General features: G+C 36.7%; 1 protein-coding gene across 7 annotated transcripts in view; it reads right to left on the bottom strand.

Moving 5' to 3' along the window:
• Positions 1-5615: 5615 nt before the first annotated feature.
• The window catches only part of ZNF638 (zinc finger protein 638), a 98949-nt gene continuing 85205 nt past the window's right edge, over positions 5616-19359 (bottom strand). For 3 of the 7 annotated variants that reach the window (XM_023224112.1, XM_023224113.2, XM_023224114.1), the window contains exons 22-28: positions 16576-17803; positions 15922-15987; positions 13261-14215; positions 12033-12137; positions 9273-9374; positions 7445-7563; positions 5618-5937 (exon numbers count right to left, since the gene is read on the bottom strand). In XM_023224112.1, the coding sequence (XP_023079880.1) occupies positions 5872-5937; positions 7445-7563; positions 9273-9374; positions 12033-12137; positions 13261-14215; positions 15922-15987; positions 16576-17803 (2641 nt within the window). In that variant the 3' untranslated portion in view covers positions 5618-5871. Of the gene's footprint in view, positions 5938-7444; positions 7564-9272; positions 9375-12032; positions 12138-13260; positions 14216-15921; positions 15988-16575; positions 17804-19359 lie in introns of all 7 variants that reach the window. The other 4 variants (XM_023224118.1, XM_023224117.1, XM_023224116.2 and 1 more) reach the window with 3 other exon arrangements.

Below are 19359 nucleotides of genomic sequence, written 5' to 3'. Positions count from 1 at the left end.
ATAAAAACAGACACATAGACCAGTCAACAGAGAGAGCACAGAAATAAATCCAATATATCTACAGTAAATTCATTTTCACACAGGTTCCAATAACATACCTTCAGGAAACGACGGTCTCTTCAAAAATGGTGCTGAGGAAACTGAATATCCATATGCAAAAGAATAAAACTATGCCCCCAACCTTTCCCATATAAAAAATCAAAATAGATTAAAGATTTAAATCTAGGACCTCACACTACGCAACTACTACAAGAAAACACTGGAGAAACTCTCCAGGACATTGGAGTGGGCAAAGACTTCTTGTGGCAAAGACCGCACAAGCACAAGCAACCAAAGCAAACATGAATAAATAGGATCACATTAAGTTAAAAAGCTTTTGCAAAGTTAAGGAAACAATTGACAAAGAGACAACCTGCAGAAAGGGAGAAAACATCTGCAAACCATCCATCTGACAAAGGATTAATAACCAGAAGATATAAGGAGCTCAAACTACTCTACAAGAAAAAAAAAAAAATCTAATAATTCAATAAAAATAATGGGCAAAAGATCTGAATAGACATTTCTCAAAAGACAGACAAATGGCAAACAGGTGTATGAAAAGGTGCTCAAAATCACTGATCATCAGAGAAATGCAAATCAAAACTACAATGAGGTATCATCTCACCCCAGTTAAAATGGCTTTTATCTATGGCAGGCGACAACAAATGCAGCTGAAGATGTTGAGAAAAAGGAACACTATACACTGTTGGAGGGAATGTAAATCAGTACAACTGCTAAGGTTTGGAGGTTCCTCAAAAAACTAAAACCACAGCTATCCTACGATGCAGCAATCCCACTCCTAGGTGTATACCCAAAAGAAAGGAAATCAGTAAACTGAAGATACACCTGCACTTCTACATTTGTTGCAGCAGTATACAAAATAGCTGAGATTTAGAAGCAATCTAAGTGTCCACCAACAGATGAATGGATTAAGAACTGGTTCAATATACACAATGGAGTATCATTCAACCAGAAAAAAGAGAATGAGATCCTGTCATTTGCAATAACACGGGAGGAACTGGAGGTCATTATGTTAAGTGAAATAAGCCACTTACAGAAAGACAAACATCATATGTTCTCACTTACTTGTAGGAGTTAAAAAATGAAAACAATTGAACTCACGGTGACAGAAAGTAGTAAGATGGTTACCAGAGGCTGGGAAAAGTAGTTGGGGTAGAAGGGGGATGGTTAATGGGTACAAACAATAGAAAGAATAAATAAGGCTGAGTGCAATGGCTCACATCTGTAATCCCAGCACTTTGGGAGGCCAAGGTGGGCAGATCACTTGAGGCCAGGAGTTCAAGACAAGCCTGGCCAACATGTCAAAATCCCATCTCTACAAAAAAATACAAAAATTAGCTGAGCATGGTGGCATGCACCTGTAGTCCCAGCTGCTCTAGAGGCTGAGGTGGGAGGATCACCTAAGCCCAGGGAGGTTGAGGCTATTGTGAGCTGAGATAGTGTCACTGTACTCCAGCCTGGGTGACAGAATGAGATCTTGCTTAAAAAAATTTTTTTTTAATTGTACATTTAAAAATAATTCAAAGAGCATAACTGGACTGTCTGAAACACAAAGGACAAATGCTTGAGGTGATGGATGCCCAGTGTACCCTGATATGATTATCACACATTACATGCCTGTATCAAAGTATCACATGTAACCCACAAATATATACACCTAGTTAGTATGTACCCCATTCTACACACACACAAAACTCCTTTGCGACTTCCCCTATTTGAATGTATATTCCTAATGAGGTATTCCCTAAGGACAAAACAAAAGTAAAACTGAAAAACAATTTTTTAACTGTTTTCAATAATCACATTGTTGGTTAAGGTCTTGGCATTGTTATTGTGACTGTGATGCATGTAAGGTGAGATAAAAGCTAAGCAATTCTGTGACAGTTTACGTCTATCATCCTGATGTCCTGGAGAATTGTAATACCTGCCACAGGACAAAGAAGACCTATATTTAAGATAGAAGAGGTTATGAATTTAAACCAGAAGAATCAGTAAAATAATGATGAATTTTCACTGAAAAACAAAACAGATGCATTGAGAGGCCAAAGTGGGCAGATCACTTGAGGCCAGGGGTTCGAGAACAGCCTGGGCAACATGGTGAAACCCTGTCTCTACTAAAAATACAATTAGCCAGGTGTGGTAGCACATGCCTGTAGTCCCAGCTACTTGGGAGGTTGAGGCACGAGAATCACTTGAACCCGGAAGGCTGAGGCTACAGTGAGCCAGGATTGCACCACTGCACTCCAGCCTGGGCGACAGAGTGAGAACCCTGGTCTAGAAAACAAAACATACACTTCAAGTTCCATCTACGGGAAAGTAATAACCAGCCCAGAAGCAATGAACACCCCTAATCAGCCACTGTTCTTTAGAGAAATAGCTGACCCCAGATCTGGAGAAGTGAGCCTGAAACATCTTGACATACACATAACTACTAGTAGAAATGAGGAATTAAATCAAATGTGGGACATATGAGGGTCAATAACACTAATACTGCAGAGGTTTCAAACATCAAATATGTTAAAATTCACAAGTTCATACTAATGCTTAAGAAAAAAATTTATCACAGTTGGTGGATGCCAAAGAATCAACTCATTCTGTAAAAAACAGGTGAGTAAAGGAAAAGCATCCCATATCTGTGTGTTTCTTACACAAACCGTACCACTAAGTAGCCAAATAGTAGATGAGGGAGAGTTTCTCCTTGCAGAGAAATATTCCTGCTTACACATGAAAAAGGGATATAGAATTAAGATATCATTATTTTCCAACCCCTAATGAATAAGTGGATCAAAACTAAGCATTAGCTGTTACTCAAACCCAAAGAAAGCAATCCGTTTGCGCCTCCTATCAGGAAGACCACATCACTGCCTAAAGTAGTCTTATCAAAAAGACAGAAAAAAACAAACTCTAATCAAGTGTCTATATTCACTTACCAATTTATAAGCTACAGAGAGGGCAAGGGACACGTTAAAGGTACTACATGGTTGCAAGCAACAAAGTCAGACCTGGGGAAACCTGTCAACAGTGCTTCTCAAACTATGTGCTTCATCAGTTTTCTTTTTCTCCCTAATTTTCAATTAACTATAGACCAATTATTCTGTAAAGTACCAAAAAAAAAAAAAAAAAAGAAAAAAATTTAAAAAGCCCCACAAAAACATACAAACTCCAATTTTTTTTATTGTAAGATTCAATAATGAACATAAAATCACTGTCAAAATGTTTCTAGAAATTCTCAATTTCTGTACTTAATCATAAACTAGTACTAAAGTTTCTGAACTGGCACTGCACTGGGTCCAAAGACATTTGGAGCAGCACTGCTTGGCAGAGCCAAGAATCTAGTTTCTATATCAAATATATTACAAGGAGGGAAGGAGGGAAGGAGGGAGGGAGGGAGGGAAGAACCTATATATTCAAAATGGTATAATTTAAAAGACCTACCAGCCAGTCATAATGTACAGATCTTATCTGAATCTGGATTCAGACTTAGTAAAGCAACCACCACAAAAAAAAACTTATGAAACAGCTGAAAATCTGAACCAAACTACTATTTAGAGATATTTTTAATGGTACTGGTTATGTTAAAAAGAACCCTTATCCATTTTAGAAATACACAATTAACAATTAACGAGTAAAACATACTGAGATTTAAAGTAATACAAGAGAGTTGGGAGTGGAGATACACACACAAACATAACTGGCCTTAAGTTGGTAATTATTGAAACTAGTGTATGAGGGTAATTACCCTATTGTCTTAATATGCTTAACATTTTCCACAAATAACAAATTAGTAAAATTAAAAATTTAAGGTTTAAAAACCTGACTCCCCTATAAATGTTTTTTAAAGAAGGATTAAAGTTTCCACAGCATTCCAATGCCAGAAAGGGTAATAAAATCTAAAAACTTTTATAGAGAGCATCATGAATGTAAACTTTTTTTGCCTTGGAGTCTAGATGCTGAGTTCAAGACCAGCCTGACCAACATGGAGAAACCCCGTCTCTACTAAAAATAAATAAATAAATAAATACAAAATTAGCCGGGCGTGGTGGCACACGCCTGTAGGCCCAGCTACTCAGGAGGCTGAGGCTGAAGAATCACTTGAACCCCGGAGGTACAGGTTGTAGTGAGCCAAGATCACGCCACTGCACTCCAGCCTAGGCAACAAGAGCGAAACTCTTGTCTCAAAAAAAAGAAAAGAAAATTAAGTCAGCTGCAATCCTAATTACATCCCTCAATCAACTAATAAGCAGAAACTACTATGTATATGATGTTCCATTTGCGTGGGGTGACTAAAGAAGGCAGATTTTTCTGAAAATGTCAAGAACAATACTAAAATTATATGCAAACAGCACATGTTTATTTTCTGAAAACCTCATACAAATCTTTTGTATTTGAAGCCCTGTGATAAAAATTACCAGCATTAAGTGCAAAAAGTCCCAGAGAAAAACATTATTTATAATGTATAATTAATGGTCAACATTGGTCACTAGGATAAAACACAAAAATCACCCCTGCCATTTTTATACTTTAGCAGCTTCTCTCCTCTCATTCTAATTTAGAATCCCAATTTCAAAAGACTGACCCAGACAAGATTAAAGAAGCTTATAAATTCCCTAGTTGCAAAAGTTCCAAAAGCAAGCTGAGAAGAAAGGAAGATTCTTTAAAAGTAAGATTCTTATTCACTATGACTGTGTTTCTGTAGTTTACAGGCACATTATTCTACAATCTTGTAACAGCTTTTCTCCCTCTGATTATCCGGATTCACCTATAAGGTTTTAATTCCAACAAACTCCTGACGGATTCACCTGTAAGGTTTTAAAACAGTGAGTTTCATAGGAGGTGACAAAGAGGTGCTGCCTTTTCTCCAAGTCCTTCAAAGCTGACTGTGTTGTCTCTCTTGTGCTGTGATGGAAATAAGAGATCTAAAAAAAGTAGGGGTTTTGTTGTTGTTGTTTCCCTCCATTCATCCTCTTTGTATTATTAATTGGTGTACTCTATCTTGAGGCATCAAATACTAAAACAATTGTAAGTAAGCAGACTATGTCTGAAGAATGGCTCAATCTAAAAACTTTAAAGTATAGGGCTATTTCCATCACCTGCTAGCCATTCAATTATTTTTTGTGCCCTTAAAACTTCTTATAAACACATTCAACTATAATTCAAATGGTTTAAAAAGCTACTCTGGTGGTCCACAGAGGTAATAGCTGCTCTGCAGATTCAAGCTAATAATAAACGACTAGCTTGGTGTTACCTTAAATGGGTTCTGGCAGAAACAGCAAGTGTTACCAGAAAAAACACCTTTCCAATACATATAAAAATCAAGCAAAGTTTCATTCAAACCTATCTGGGGAAAACATGCTGTAATCTCATTTTATCCAGAAAAAAACTGAATTTTAAGAAACCTATGACCTGTAAATACATGAATGGTTGAAGCCAAGTAAAAACACTGTCATGCTATGACTTCCAGTGATACACATCCCAAATCACAGGAGTTGTAGTGGAAAACTTTTGTCTGCAATAAGAGGCAAGCAAGTCTTTAAAAAATCAGCCACAAACACAGATGGTATTTTAAATATACAGTAGGAACATTTATTTTAACACTTCTAAAAGATATTTCTCCATGCCTGATGATTTGATATAAAAATCAAACCCATCATACTTTCCCCATCAGTCTCTCTACATTTAGGGCAATCAGAAATTTGTACAACACAAATATTTGCTTCTGAAACGAAAATTACAAATTAAATGATAACAAAAATACACAAATCAACTGGACCCTAAACAAATTTCTAGTGAATTCTTTCCACTTTCCCCCAATCACCTAGAGCTTCTTTCTTCAGCCTCATTCTGCTCCTTTTCCTTTCTTTGCTTGGCCATGAATTTCTGTTAAAAGCAATTTGCAATATAAAAGACTTATTAGACATTATTTTGCTATGTGTGCAAACTTATCTACTGTATATTTATAATTTAAAAGAAACTGATCCTACAAAATATTATAAACACAGTGCCTTATATAAACATTTCTTCCTTTCATTCATCAGTCATTTGATGTTTATGATACAACAGGTATTACGCTTGGTGCCTGAGGATTCAGTGGGCAACAAGACAGATAGGATCTTTTATACCATAGAGTTTACATTCTAATGGGAGAAGAGAAACAATAAAATAAAATAATTTAGGGGTGGTGGTAAGCACTTTAAAGACAGAGCGACAAGGTAACTGAGGTTGAACTTTTTGGGGGGTTCTACTTAGCTAGGTCTTTCTTAAGCAAAGACCTTTCTGGGGAACTGATACTTGAGACAAAAAACATGAAGAACTGGCCATGCAAATAAGACTGGGAGGGGGCAAAACGACAGCAATATAAAGGTGCAAAGGCAGCAATGGGCCTCTCATGTATGAAAAACAGAACAGAGAGTCAGAAAAGCTGAAACACAGAAAGCAAAAAAAACTGAGTTCAGAGAAGTAGAAAAGAATCAGATCATGCAGGGCTTTAAAGACCCAAAATAAGAAGTTTGGATATTAGACCAAGTGCAATATGAAGCTACTAGAAGGTTTTAAATGGAAAAGTGACATGATGAACTAAGTTAAGCACACAGGTAGCAAAGCACAATGTATAAGAGCCTGGGCCTAGAATGAAATAGAGCTGAGTTCAAATCCTAGGTCTGCTACTTACTAGCTGTGTGACCTTGGGTTTAGATACGTAACCTCCTTAAGTCTGTTTCCTCATCCTTAAAATTGAAATAATAGCATCTACCTCATGAAGTTGACGAGGAGATTAAATAAGCATCCAGCATAGAACAGCTCAATAAATGTTAGATTGAGTGTCTGTGCCACAAATTCAACAGAGAGGACGTACAAAATTCTCAAATATTCAGCAGAACTAGAACCACCACTTCAATTATGGCTAATGATGATTCTCTAGAGTAACACTTCTTAAAGATGAGTACAATTTAAAAGGTTTTGTGATTACATCAGTTTAATAAATGGGTTGCATGAAGTTAAGCAGGATTCATTTCGGCTAGACAATTTAGAAACTTTAATATGCTAATGTCTACATGACTGAAGAGGTCATCAAAATACGCAGTTTCTTTAATAATGGAGTGTCATATGAGACTAGTGATCTGCAGAATCTACTCTGGCAAATGTTGCTGTTCAAGGAAAAGGAATAAAGCCTAGAAATTACAGGCAAGGTACACTGAAGGAGAAAACAGGACTTAAGAGGAATAAACTGGCATAAACATTCTCCTAAAGGGGGGAAAAATGTACGTTTGGGGTGGATAAATAATTTGATTCTAAGACAATTAACAACACCTCAAGATTTTTAAATTTTAATTTTTAAGAATTTTAAAATTCTTAAAATTTTTAAAATTTAAAGAATTTTAAAAATTACCTCAGTATTTTGCTTATGACGTGTACTCTTGCAGTGATTTGTCATTGCTTTTTCACCTGAGTAGAAGAGGGAACAAATTGGACAGAAGAATCCAGCCTTAGGTATGAGAAAGTCTAATTCTAGGGGATAAGAAAAGAAGAAAATTAACAATAATTAATCTCCAGTTGTGTTCATCAATTTATTTTATTTATTTATTTGAGACGAAGTCTCACTCTGTCGTCCAGGCTGGAGTGCAGTGGTGCGATCTCAACTCACTGCAACCTCTGCCTCCCGGGTTCAAGTGATTCTCCTGTCTCAGCCTCCCGCACAGCTATGATTATAGGTGCACGCCACCGCGCCCGACTAATTTTGTATTTTTAGTAGAGATGGGTTTTTACCATGTTGCCCAGGCTGGTCTTGAACTCCCGACCTCCCCTATAGGATCTGCCTGCCTTGGTCTCCCAAAGTGCTGGGATTACAGGTGTGAGCCACCACAACGGGCCTTCATCAATTTATTTAAACATGACAAAAATATTAAGCACAGTATATACTTAAATATAAGAACAGTATACACTGCTATAAATTTAGGGATCAATAGTAGTAATTTTAATCAGAAAACATAAGTTTTTATTTCGTTAACACATTCTATAATATTCCAGAGCCACTAGGGAAAGGCAGTATGCCACTGCTTTGATATAACGCCAAGTTGAATAGATTCCCAGGGAGAATCTTCAGATAACAAAGAACGATTCAATAATCCTTCAGAATACCAAGTCATTACATAAGAACCTAACAGTTTGGTGGCTCACGCCTGTAATCGTAGCACTTTGGGAGGCTGAGGTGGGTGGATCACGAGGTCAGGAGATCGAGATCATCCTGGTTAACACGGTGAAACCCCATCTCTACTAAAAATACAAAAAATTAGCGGGGTGTGGTGGCGGACACCTGTAGTCCCAGCTACTCGGGAGGCTGTGGCAGGAGAATGGCATGAACCCGGGAGGCGGAGCCTGCAGTGAGCCAAGACTGCATCACTGCACTCCAGCCTGGGCAACAGAGCGAGACTCTGTCTCAAGAAAAAAAAAAGAGGAACCTAACAGTTGAGGTGGCTCCAGCACCTGTAATCCCAGCACTTTGGGAGGCCAAGGTAGGCAGACTGTTTGAGCTCAGGGGTTTGAGACCAGCCTGAGCAAAAAGGTGAAACCCTGTATCTACCAAAAATACAAAAATTAGCCAGGTGTGGTGGTAGATGACGGTAGTCCCAGCTACTCAGGAGGCTGAGGTGAGAGGACTGCTTGAGCCTGGGAGTTAGCTGAGATCACATCACTGCACTCCAGCCTAGGTGACAGAGTGAGACCCTGTCTCAAAATAAAATACAATAAAAACAAACCTCTTAGGAATCCCATTAAAATAAAAGAGAGAGAAGAGGTAGAATGTTGGTCAACTGTCTGATTGAGGAGTATGCTGGCTGAATAAGGTCCCCCTCAGCTCACCTTAGCTGACCATGAACAAAGTCGGCTAGCAAAGACTTTCAGCATGTTCTGCTTAACTGGAGTGACTTTCTGCCTGGGCAAGTATAACTCAATTTTCACCAGAGTGGCAAAGAAAGTACCAGGAATAAAACAGGAGATACATCCCAGATTTCAAGAGTGCAGTAAAAATATCCTTCTCAGGTAAAAACAGCCCAGTAAGCTATCTTCAAAAATGCCACTGTGTAAAACATGCAAATTTCCACTATAAAATGACAGTGCAGGCAAGGTTACCCAATTACTCATCCAAACAACAGAATACTCATTATGGTGTTGAATTTTTATTTCATATAGGTAAGAAAAAAATATCATTTTAACTTTACCCTCAGGGACATCAGATACCACTGATTTGCCTGAAGAAGAGTCTTCAGTCTTCTTGCGTTTTCGCTCTGGTTCTGAATCTTTTAATCCAGATTCCTCGTCAACTAAAATTTTTCAAGGAAAAAAGCTATTCAGAATAGATTTACAGACTTTGTAAAGTTAACATTCGATAATTCTTACCTTAGAACTCAGAGAAAAACCTCCCTTGGTTAATCCTATCTGGCCATTCTTTGCACAATGTTCTCCAAGATTCTTTAATGTGAGGAATAAATGGGTAAATCCATTCAAATGGATTTAAGAATACAGTCTAAAGCTAACAGCAAATTTTATTTATGTATGTTCCAGGCAGAATTTAAAGACTAATAACAAGTCTTATCGTTACTGGCAAGAGAACTTATATATGCAAAGTGCTAAGGTGAGCAGAGTGGAGATTCAGGGAAAAGGGTACCAGCAGAAATTTATTCCATGGCCCAATACTGAGGCCCTTCCAACCTAGAAAATTGAGCCTAAACTGATAGCCTAAGACCCCAGTTAGAATCACAAGTAAAATTATTAATACAAATGTTAAAGCCCACCAAAGTGAGTAACACGTAAGAAGCACTCAATGTTAGCAGACTGCATACTATGATCTTGGGGACAGACAAAAATGAAGACTGATTCCAAGCAATTCTGATTACCCTCAGCAGCTGAAATGCCTTACTGTTGCCTAATACTTGACAAAATCCTTTTACATATATAATCATTCATTTAGCTTTTATCTCATGTAAGATAGGCAGGTCAAATCATTATTATCCCATCCCTATTTCTTCAGAGATGGAGAAAGCACAATCAAAAGAGGTAATAAACAGGTATGCCCAAGGTTGCATAGCTAGTGAGCGACACAGGGTGGAACCAAGACTTTGTGACTTCAAGTTCAGTGTTCCCTCCATACATCTGGGCTACTCTTTAGTATTCCTGAGGGGATGGCCATGAACTTTGAAATCATTACTTACTCTTACTCCTCACATTTTACTGATCAAGTCCTACAGTCAATAAGAAAAAGGTATCATCCTTTTCTTAACTTGATGGTTAAAATAATCTGGTTTCCTTGCCTCCAGCCTCCAATCTCTTTCTATAATTGTTTATTTCTTCATCAGGGTAATAAACTTTTCCAAACATACCTGTTCCTGCCACTCCAAAGGCACATTTATCTTAATAATACATAACATATATTAAAATTATATAATTAAAATAAATTAAATGATTTAAGTTTACAATTGTGTGGAAAAATGACTTTTTCTTAAGCTAGGTCCTTTTGTCAAAACATATTGTTCATTAGCAGAAATATATTGTTACGTAAGCAGTAACTAAATAATCCTTTTATATTACTCGGTTGCAATGAGGTAGTTCTAAGCAAGCTGATTGCTAAAGTTGTCCTACCATACAGAAATTCTGAAGTCCGGGGGTGACCTCGTGAAATCATGCAAGAATCTAATTACTGAACCACCACCTATAGCTTGGTTATCAAAAATTGGTTATGGAAAAGAATAGACAAGGAAGAAGGAATACCCACTTGACCACGACTTGGCAAAGAGCTGCAAGAGAGGGCATAATCAAAAGTAACCAATCATGTGGAAAAGTCAAGTAAGACTAACTTAAGAAAATACTTTAAAAAATCACGTTTGGCAACAACCTATTGGGGGTCATCAACATCATTTTCAGGAAGGTAGTAGGAGAAAGAAACCAAAATACATCCAATTCAATGGGAAATTAAGACATAAAAGTAGGTGGTTCTTTCTAGATGTTTTGATCTAAAAGCAAGGAGGAAAGATAGGAGCTAAGGAGATTTCAAGGTCAAAGGGATATTTCTTTCAGTGGGAAAAACTTGGCCAAATTTTATGTGTACAAAGCAAAATATAAGTTGGCAGACAAGGGAGATCCTAGATTTACTCTGGGAAATAAAAACGAAAGCAAGGACATCCAGTGAGAAACGGGCTAGGTGATGTAGAGTGGGGAAAAAGCTACTTTTACATCTGGTTAGGAAATAGTAAAGGAAGGGGACCTCTAATATATTGGGAGCAGTACTGACAGCCCACCTGAGATCAAATTCAATTAACTCCTTGGACCAAATCATACTTGGTAAGTTTTCTTTAGAGAAGATAGGATAGGAAAGAAAGAGGGCAATGAGTGTGCTACAAAGAGAATGGTAAAAGTGATACCCTTATAGTGCTCTGTTTAAATCATACTGGCAAGGTGATTTTTTGCTTAACCTCTCTGAATTAATAAACCCTTTGAGAGCAGGAGCTATGTACTTTTTAACATTGTTATGAAAGATGACCAATACAATGAATATGACAAATATCTGGTTGAGTGACTAAAGTATTATCTCTCACTAGACATTTCCTTATTTGTTTCAAGTTAAATTTTATAAACGCTATTAAGATTTCTTGTTTAATTCATTGGCTGGCTGCTTAGAAGCATCCACAAAGCAAGGTCCACAAATAATAGCCAGTAATAAATAATTTCTCTCTGATGCTGCAACATGGTCAGAAAACCTTTCAAGGATCATTTCCTCTAATCGGTCACATTCTAATATCAATAATCCATTCTCTCTACATTACAAAGATCAAAATCTTACCCACATCTAATAACTATAGTTGACTTTTCCCACCCCTGCTCCATTCCACTGATTTTCTACTTTTCTTCTCAGCTAAATCTGTAAAACTTCAATTACTCTCTTGTGTTGTGTAACTTTCCTTCCCATTCCAACAATCCTGCTTTACCTTCACTCATCTGGAAGGCCTCTTCACCTTTTGCTGGTTCTGTCACAACAGCTTTTTCTGATGGCAGAGTTTTCCCAATTCTAACTCTCTTGGTTGGAGTTTTAGCTTTAAAAAGAAAGTCCTAATTTATTGCTCTAGTAACAGATTTTAAATTGCTTTAAATTAAACATACTGTCGGAATCAACATTATATTTTGCAAAAAATACCCAAATCTGGGTGGGAAGTCTACTGCTAACATAAAATAGAAGGATTCTATTTTTAAATAATCAGTTTAATCTAAGCATTTCCTTTTGTTCCCAGTTATCATTTTCCAAATAACTATGCTTTTCTAACTTCTTTTCTCATGGTATCTATAAATGTTTTTCTAATTTGTTCCATAAGCCTGTGGGACCTTCCTAGTACTTGTTATTCTTAGTTGAATTAAATCTTTCAGGTTTTTCTTCTTCTTTTTGGAGACAAAGTGGCTCACTCTGTTACCAAGGCTACAGTGCAGTGGCACAACCATAGCTCATCACAACCTCGACCTTCTGGGCTCAAGCAATCCTCTCGCCTCAGTCTCCAAAGCAGCTGGGACCACAGATGCATGCCACTGTCCCTGGCTCATTTTTAAATTTTTTGTACAGATGGAGTCTTGCTAGGCTGCCCAGACTTGTGTCGCATGCCTGGCCTCAAGCGATCCTCCCACCTCGGCTTCCCAAAGTGCTGAGACTACAGATGTGAGCCACAATACTCAGCCTCAAGATTTTCTTAATGGAAATTATGTTTATCTCCCTCAAGTTCAGAAAGTGAGCTGCCCTACTATTCTGTATCATTACCATATTACTTTAAAATAAAATAGTTCCTTTATAAATAGTTCTTAATCCTAAGTCTAAGCAAACACTGGGAGGCAATCTGATGTAAATGTTCTTCTATTTATCAAAAGTTGTCTTTTTCCCACAATACAAATATATCATTTTCATTTCAATTCTAATTTGGCTACTTTAGTTTGTTTTCTGTTTTTTTGTCATCCATTCCTGAAGTATAACCTGGAGCAAGTTCTGCTGTGTAACTTTAAAAAACTGTGAAACTTGTATACATTTCTTTGAAAAATTTATTGTTGACTTTGTCTGTTGGCCTCTAATATCAATACTGGGTGACATTATTGGTAATGCCACAACGTGTATTTTAAAATTAATTTTAAATGTAATCCCCTCATAAAACAAAAAGAGTACCCCTTCCAATTATCTACCTGTTAAGTGTCTTTCAATCATGGTTTTTAGATCTTCTTCCATAACATTCTCGTTTACTGGACCCACTTGGGACAAAGCTTCAAGTTTTGTCTTTTTTGTGTCCACAGCTCTCTTCTTTCTATTCCCTTTTTTGTCTGTGGCATGGTCATTTCTGCTTTGTGCTAACTCAACTTTTAAATCATCTCCATCTTCCTCCTCTCCAACTTCATCAACAGTAACAAAATTAAGTTCTTCTTTAAGGCTGTTAAAATCAGCCAGAGAGTCTTCATCCTCTTCAGTTACTTCATCCAAAGTCACTAAATGCAAATCACTGCTGTCATCTTGTATTTCATCTACAGTAACTAAAGTAGAAGGGTCTTCGGGCATCTGAGAAGAAATGAAGCCAATGGAATCCCTTACAGTATCTCCTTCATTTCCTTTAGTATTTAAAGTGGCAAAAGTTATGTCTGCTGACTCATTCAAAGGTAGCTCTTCCACTTCTCCAATTTCATCCACAGTTACCAAGCGTTCCTGTTTGAGGAGATCTTGTTCTTCCGCCACTGACAGAACAGTAACATCTTTAGGTTCACTGTGGGAAATGCAATCATCTTGGTCAATTAATTCATCTAATGTAAAAAGTGAATTTGAATTTTTTACCATTTCTTCCATATTTAGTTCTTCTTCATCAATAACTTCATCCACAGTGACTAGAGCTTGTGCTAGATGTGTAGCTGCATCTTCCTCTTCCCCAATCTCATCCAATGTTACAAAAGATAGTTCTCCCTCAACACCACGAGGGGCAGAAGTTTTCCCCTTTTTCTTCTTTAAGTTAAGTTCAGAGAAAGGAACATTTTTGAGAGTTTCTTTCCTTTTTCCCTTTAGTGGATTCTGCTTGGCTTGAGAAGGATTCACTTCTTCTATAACCTCATCCACAGTAACAAATTCATCCAAATTAAATGGAAATAATGGTTCCTGCTGGAAAGTTAAAAATCATAGTAAACAAATTTTGACCACTGGTTAGATTCCAAATAGTCACAACAAATGTGCATGAAGATCATGTGGGAGAATTTCAGTGCAAATTAGGTTTCCTAAAGGCTAAAATTAGAGTTATTTTTTTTAAAGCCCCACAAATGACTTAGCTACAAATTCACAAAGTATAAGTCAAAGGTAAAATCCTAACAGTATCAACCTAATTTCACTTTTACTTAAATTCAATAAGATTACATTTCTTAAATGATGAGTTTTGAAGTATGACACATAAAAATACATTTAAAGTATTTGTCAGACAATACAAAGGAGGTACTGTTCCATATGTCAAACATCTAATACGTGTTCTAGGAGACTTACTGGACTTCTAAAAGCACCTCAAATATAGTTAGAAAGTAAACAGCTAATTAGTCTGTTCCATTTATCAGTATATATTGATTACACATTAATTATATATAGAATACATATTTTAAGAAATACAGGCCAGGCGTAGTGGCTCATGCCTGTAATCCCAGCACTTTGGGAGGCCGATTGCCTGAGGTCAGGAGTTCGAGACCAGCCTGGCCAACATGGTCAAACCCCGTCTCTACTAAAAATATAAAAATTAGCTGGGCGTGCTGGCAGCCGCCTGTAATCCCAGCTACTTGGGAGGCTGAGACAGGACAATCACTTGAACCCAGGAGGCAGAGGTTGCAGTGAGTCGAGATCGTGCCTTTGCACTCCAGCCTGGGGGACAGGAGCAAAACTTCATTGCAAAATAGTAGTAGTAATAATAATAATAATAATAATAATAATAATAATAGAAATATGGTTACATTTTGAGAAAGTTGTATGAAAAAATTATTACTAAGACTCAACACCTAATATAACTGTATTTGAAAACAACAGTATCTGTAATTTTTTCAATGCTGTCAATAGTAAAGAAGATAAATTCCTACCAGGGCTCCTATACACTTAGTGTGTTACCAATGATCAACTGCTATTATATATAACAACGACATTAGAATATGTACCCTGTAATTTCTAGGGAGAGTATCTGCAAGCGATTGCAATATCAAGTTAACAAAGCAAAATGAAGTAGCCATAATCCTTATTTCTGCTTAAAACTAGTAACATTTCTCCTTGCCCCAACAACATAGGCCCAAATTCATCCCCTACCAGATGAGTTAAATGACTGAAAAAAAATTCTATGAATGGTAAAAACCTAAAATAACAACTAAATATAAAATATGTTTGACAATGGAACTTGGTACCAGTAAAGTAAATCTTAGAGACCATCCACTTAAGGCTCAATTAGAGCCAAAAGGATAACCTGTTTTAACAAAATGAGGATGACTCAAGTCAAATGTCAGTCTCTTTTACATATATAATTTTTTCTGTGTCTAACAACCTATTCCTGTCAATATGAGATTGGAGGTATTTCCCTACTATACTCTCTTTTTGTCCCTGTATAACATTTTGCGCCCCCCCCCCCCCCCCGCCGCCACCCCAAGAACACAAGGTGTTTCGACTAGCTCAAGGTCAAAAAGTAAATTAATGGTACAATTAGAGATAAGTTAAAAATGAAACATCTCAATTCCTATCCCTTGCTCTATACTCTTACTCTCTAACATTGTTAAGGCAGGCACAAGTTGTAAGATAGATGAACTATGGAGATGAAAAAGAAGGGTTAGGGTCTGTGATCTATTTTTTACCTCTTTAGATTTGGAACTTCTACCAGTAGTGCTTTTAGGATTCTTAGTGTTTTGCTCAGTCAAAGTCTGAAATAGTAAGTAAGAAATACAGAAAAACAGAATTTACAACCAGATTATTAATGTTCTAAAAAAAAAAAAACCCCAGTAAACATTACCCAAATACAGTCAATTATGCAAATTAACACATATACAAAACTAAGTCAATAGTCACTAAACAGTATAGGCACAGTCTCTACAAGTTGTAGTTAAATTCAGTTTTACTGATCTTTTCGTCCCACAATGTCTAGTTAGGCAATCAGTAACCTGACAAAGGAAGCTTCAATTTAAGAGAGGAAACAGTTTCTCATTCAGAAGCAGTGGTAAATCACCTTAGGAGATTCACAGCAGACTTTTTTTTTTTTAAACCACAGTTGTTTCCAAATTGTATCCAAATAATGCCTTTCAAACTTGTCAATAAATTATGAACTTGAGCTTAATATTCTAAATGTCTACTGGCTTAAACAACAGAATCATTTAAGAAAAGGAAATGGAAGCTTCTGGGGCAGAGTGAGGAGATGAAAGTATGAAACAAAATTACATCTCCTACTCCATAGCTACAGCAGCGGAGCTAAGCACTTCAAAGACACACTGCGCCATTCTTCCTACCCTCCTCACCTTATTGTTGCTGTCATCCCGTTTCATGATGGAAGGTCTAGCCTCTGTTTCCTGAGATTGTTTTGTTATATCCCTGTAATCCAGTTTAGAAAGCTTGCCTTGCAGGGCTGAGATCCTTCCACTCCCTCCTCTGGTAAGACTGCTCTGAGTAGGTTTGAATTTACTGCTGCTTTCTGCCAAGCCTGACCTGGCACTTGTAGGTTTAAGCAGACCAAATTCTTTGGCTGAAAGTTTCTTTTCAGCATTTATTTGATCTCTGGGCACAGATTTTGGAAAACTTTTCTCATTTTCAGTTTTTGAAACCATAGCTTTTGCCTTAGGAGAAGAGACCATAACAGCCTTGATGCTTGGTTTACTGCTAGATACATCTGATACAGCCAGAATACTAGTTTTACTAGTTTCATCAGGCTTATTAGCCTGACCCACTCCTTTATTTGGGTATGCCTTGAATAAAGTGTTTTCTGCAGACTTTTCTTTCACTGCTGCCATAATCTTTTCCACCTTTTCTGCATCCATCCTACCTTCATTCTTTTCTGCCTTCTCTGTTCCTATTTGAAGATCCATTCTGGTTTCCTTAGTATTAAATTCATTCCCTTCTTTTTCATCCATGTTACTTTTTTTTTCAGAAATACTCTTCTTGTCCACTGTCTTCTCATCCCCAGGGGAAATTCCTGGTACTAACGTCACAATACAAGTTGATGGCAATATTTCTGAAACAGTTTCATGTTTTTCTACTTCAGCTACAGCTTCTACCATAGTCTGTGTAATTCCAGAAAAGAAATCTTCTGCTTCAGATGGAGATTCTTGTAGAATTCCTTTGATGTTCCTTTCTTCTATAAACACACTGTCAGATGGTAACAATGCTATTTTAGGGCTAATAATTTCTGCCTCTTTCTTCTCCAAGTCACTGTTAAAGATGTGCTGATTTAAAGCACACTCCTCGGCATTTTCAGTGAATTGTTCAACACTGGCTGGAGTGGATGCTACAAAAGGAATTTCTTCTTTGACCTCCTCTCCTTGAGTTTCAAGCTCCAAAGTTTCAATAGCAAAGTCAGAATGACATGTTGTTTTTTCAGGTTCTTCCTCACAAGACTCTTCCTGCTGTACCAAAGTTTCTGTTTGAATACTGGGAGTACTTTCCTCTTCAAGCACATTAGGTTTAACAGAGGGACTATCAGTTGCTGTTTGCACCTCACTTTCATCAACTGGATTGTTTTTCAAGTCAGGGCTAAAAGTATTTAAAAACAAACAAAAAGAACACAAACAAAAACACAAACAAAAATCAAACTATGATGAGAATTCAACCATTATAAAGAATCCTGTTGATGCCAATTGTTAAGACTTCCTGATGCATTCGTAATAAGCACTGGGAAATCCAACCAATCGGCATAAAATGGCTAAGATTATTTGATGGAAATATGTAAATAATATAAATTATGACTGTTGATATGTTCCTTTTGCACTCGTGTGATTATAGCCAATATTTTCCCTCCTCTGTCAAGCTCACCCCTGACACTGAAAGGACAAATGTGAATCTCAGACACTTCAAACATTATCAGGTCCTATTCCCAACAGTGGTAACTGAAATAATAAAGTATGTGTACAGTTCTACAATAAAACTAATGATCTATGCATTACGATTTAAAAGTTTATAAGTGAACCTTCCCTAAAAAGAATATAAAAGAAATTGGTGGGGGGAAAGGACCATACTCTAAATCATATCACCTTTTTATTTTTTTTGAATGTGAAATATTTAATTACCCAAGAACCACATTTATTAATAATACTTAAAACATTTTTTGGAAAGTATTCTTTATATACTCTAGTGAAGATTTAAAGTTAGTGACAAAACCTGATACAATCACCTTATGTGAACATACAGTCTTATTATAAATATTTGCCTTTGGCTATAAGAAGACATATATTAAAAAACAAACCTTCCCAATTCAAGAGAATAATGTATAATTCTAATATTTAACTTAAATGTGTAAGTAATATTATTCAGAACAAATGGAGGAAATGCATGGCCCAGTATATGTAATTTATCTTATTTCATCATGGTCTCCCCAGATCTAAAGTATATGAAAAAAGTGAGTGGTCCTATAATTCCAGTACCTTCACTGAGGTAGACACAGAATAAGTTATTTTTATATTTATGTTCCACAAATCAGAGGTTTTCTTGAAGAAGAACAAGGAAAATCTAAGCTTCCAAAAACAATGCCCAACATGCTATCAATGCAAATTAAAATTTACCAAATATATTCACATAATGAGAAGCAGCAGATTGGAGAAAGACACCAGAAAGTGATCCTATCATATCAAAACCTCATTATTAGAAAGTATTGACTTTCTTCTCCTATTTTTTAAGGAAGGAAAGGATGAGCTATCATCCCTTTTGACCTGCTTCTTAGAGGGTGGCCATGTACCCTTTAGTTAACAACACAAGATGATTTATATCTGTGTACTGAGATGTTAACCATATTTAAGAAGTATTGGAATAAGTCGTGCTACCAAATCAGGGTCTTACATCATTTGAACCAAACTGGTCTTCCCTCATGCCCCAAAGGTTACATCCTGAGGAGAAAACTTTTCTACCAGATTACAGAAATACCTCTTGACCCTAAACCTTAATCAATATATATTCTATTCACTGTGCAAGTTATTCTTTGCATGCTAAAATGGTTTTTATTTGAAATAATCACACCCCTTTTATTCAAAATACAAATGGCTAATTTTAACAGTTTCAAATATTTACAATTCAAAATAAAATTTGTGGCAAAACAC

Source organism: Piliocolobus tephrosceles, chromosome 15, assembly GCF_002776525.5.
Source record: "Piliocolobus tephrosceles isolate RC106 chromosome 15, ASM277652v3, whole genome shotgun sequence".
NCBI classification, from domain to species: Eukaryota; Metazoa; Chordata; class Mammalia; order Primates; family Cercopithecidae; genus Piliocolobus; species Piliocolobus tephrosceles.
This window is presented reverse-complemented; position numbering and strand designations above follow the sequence as displayed.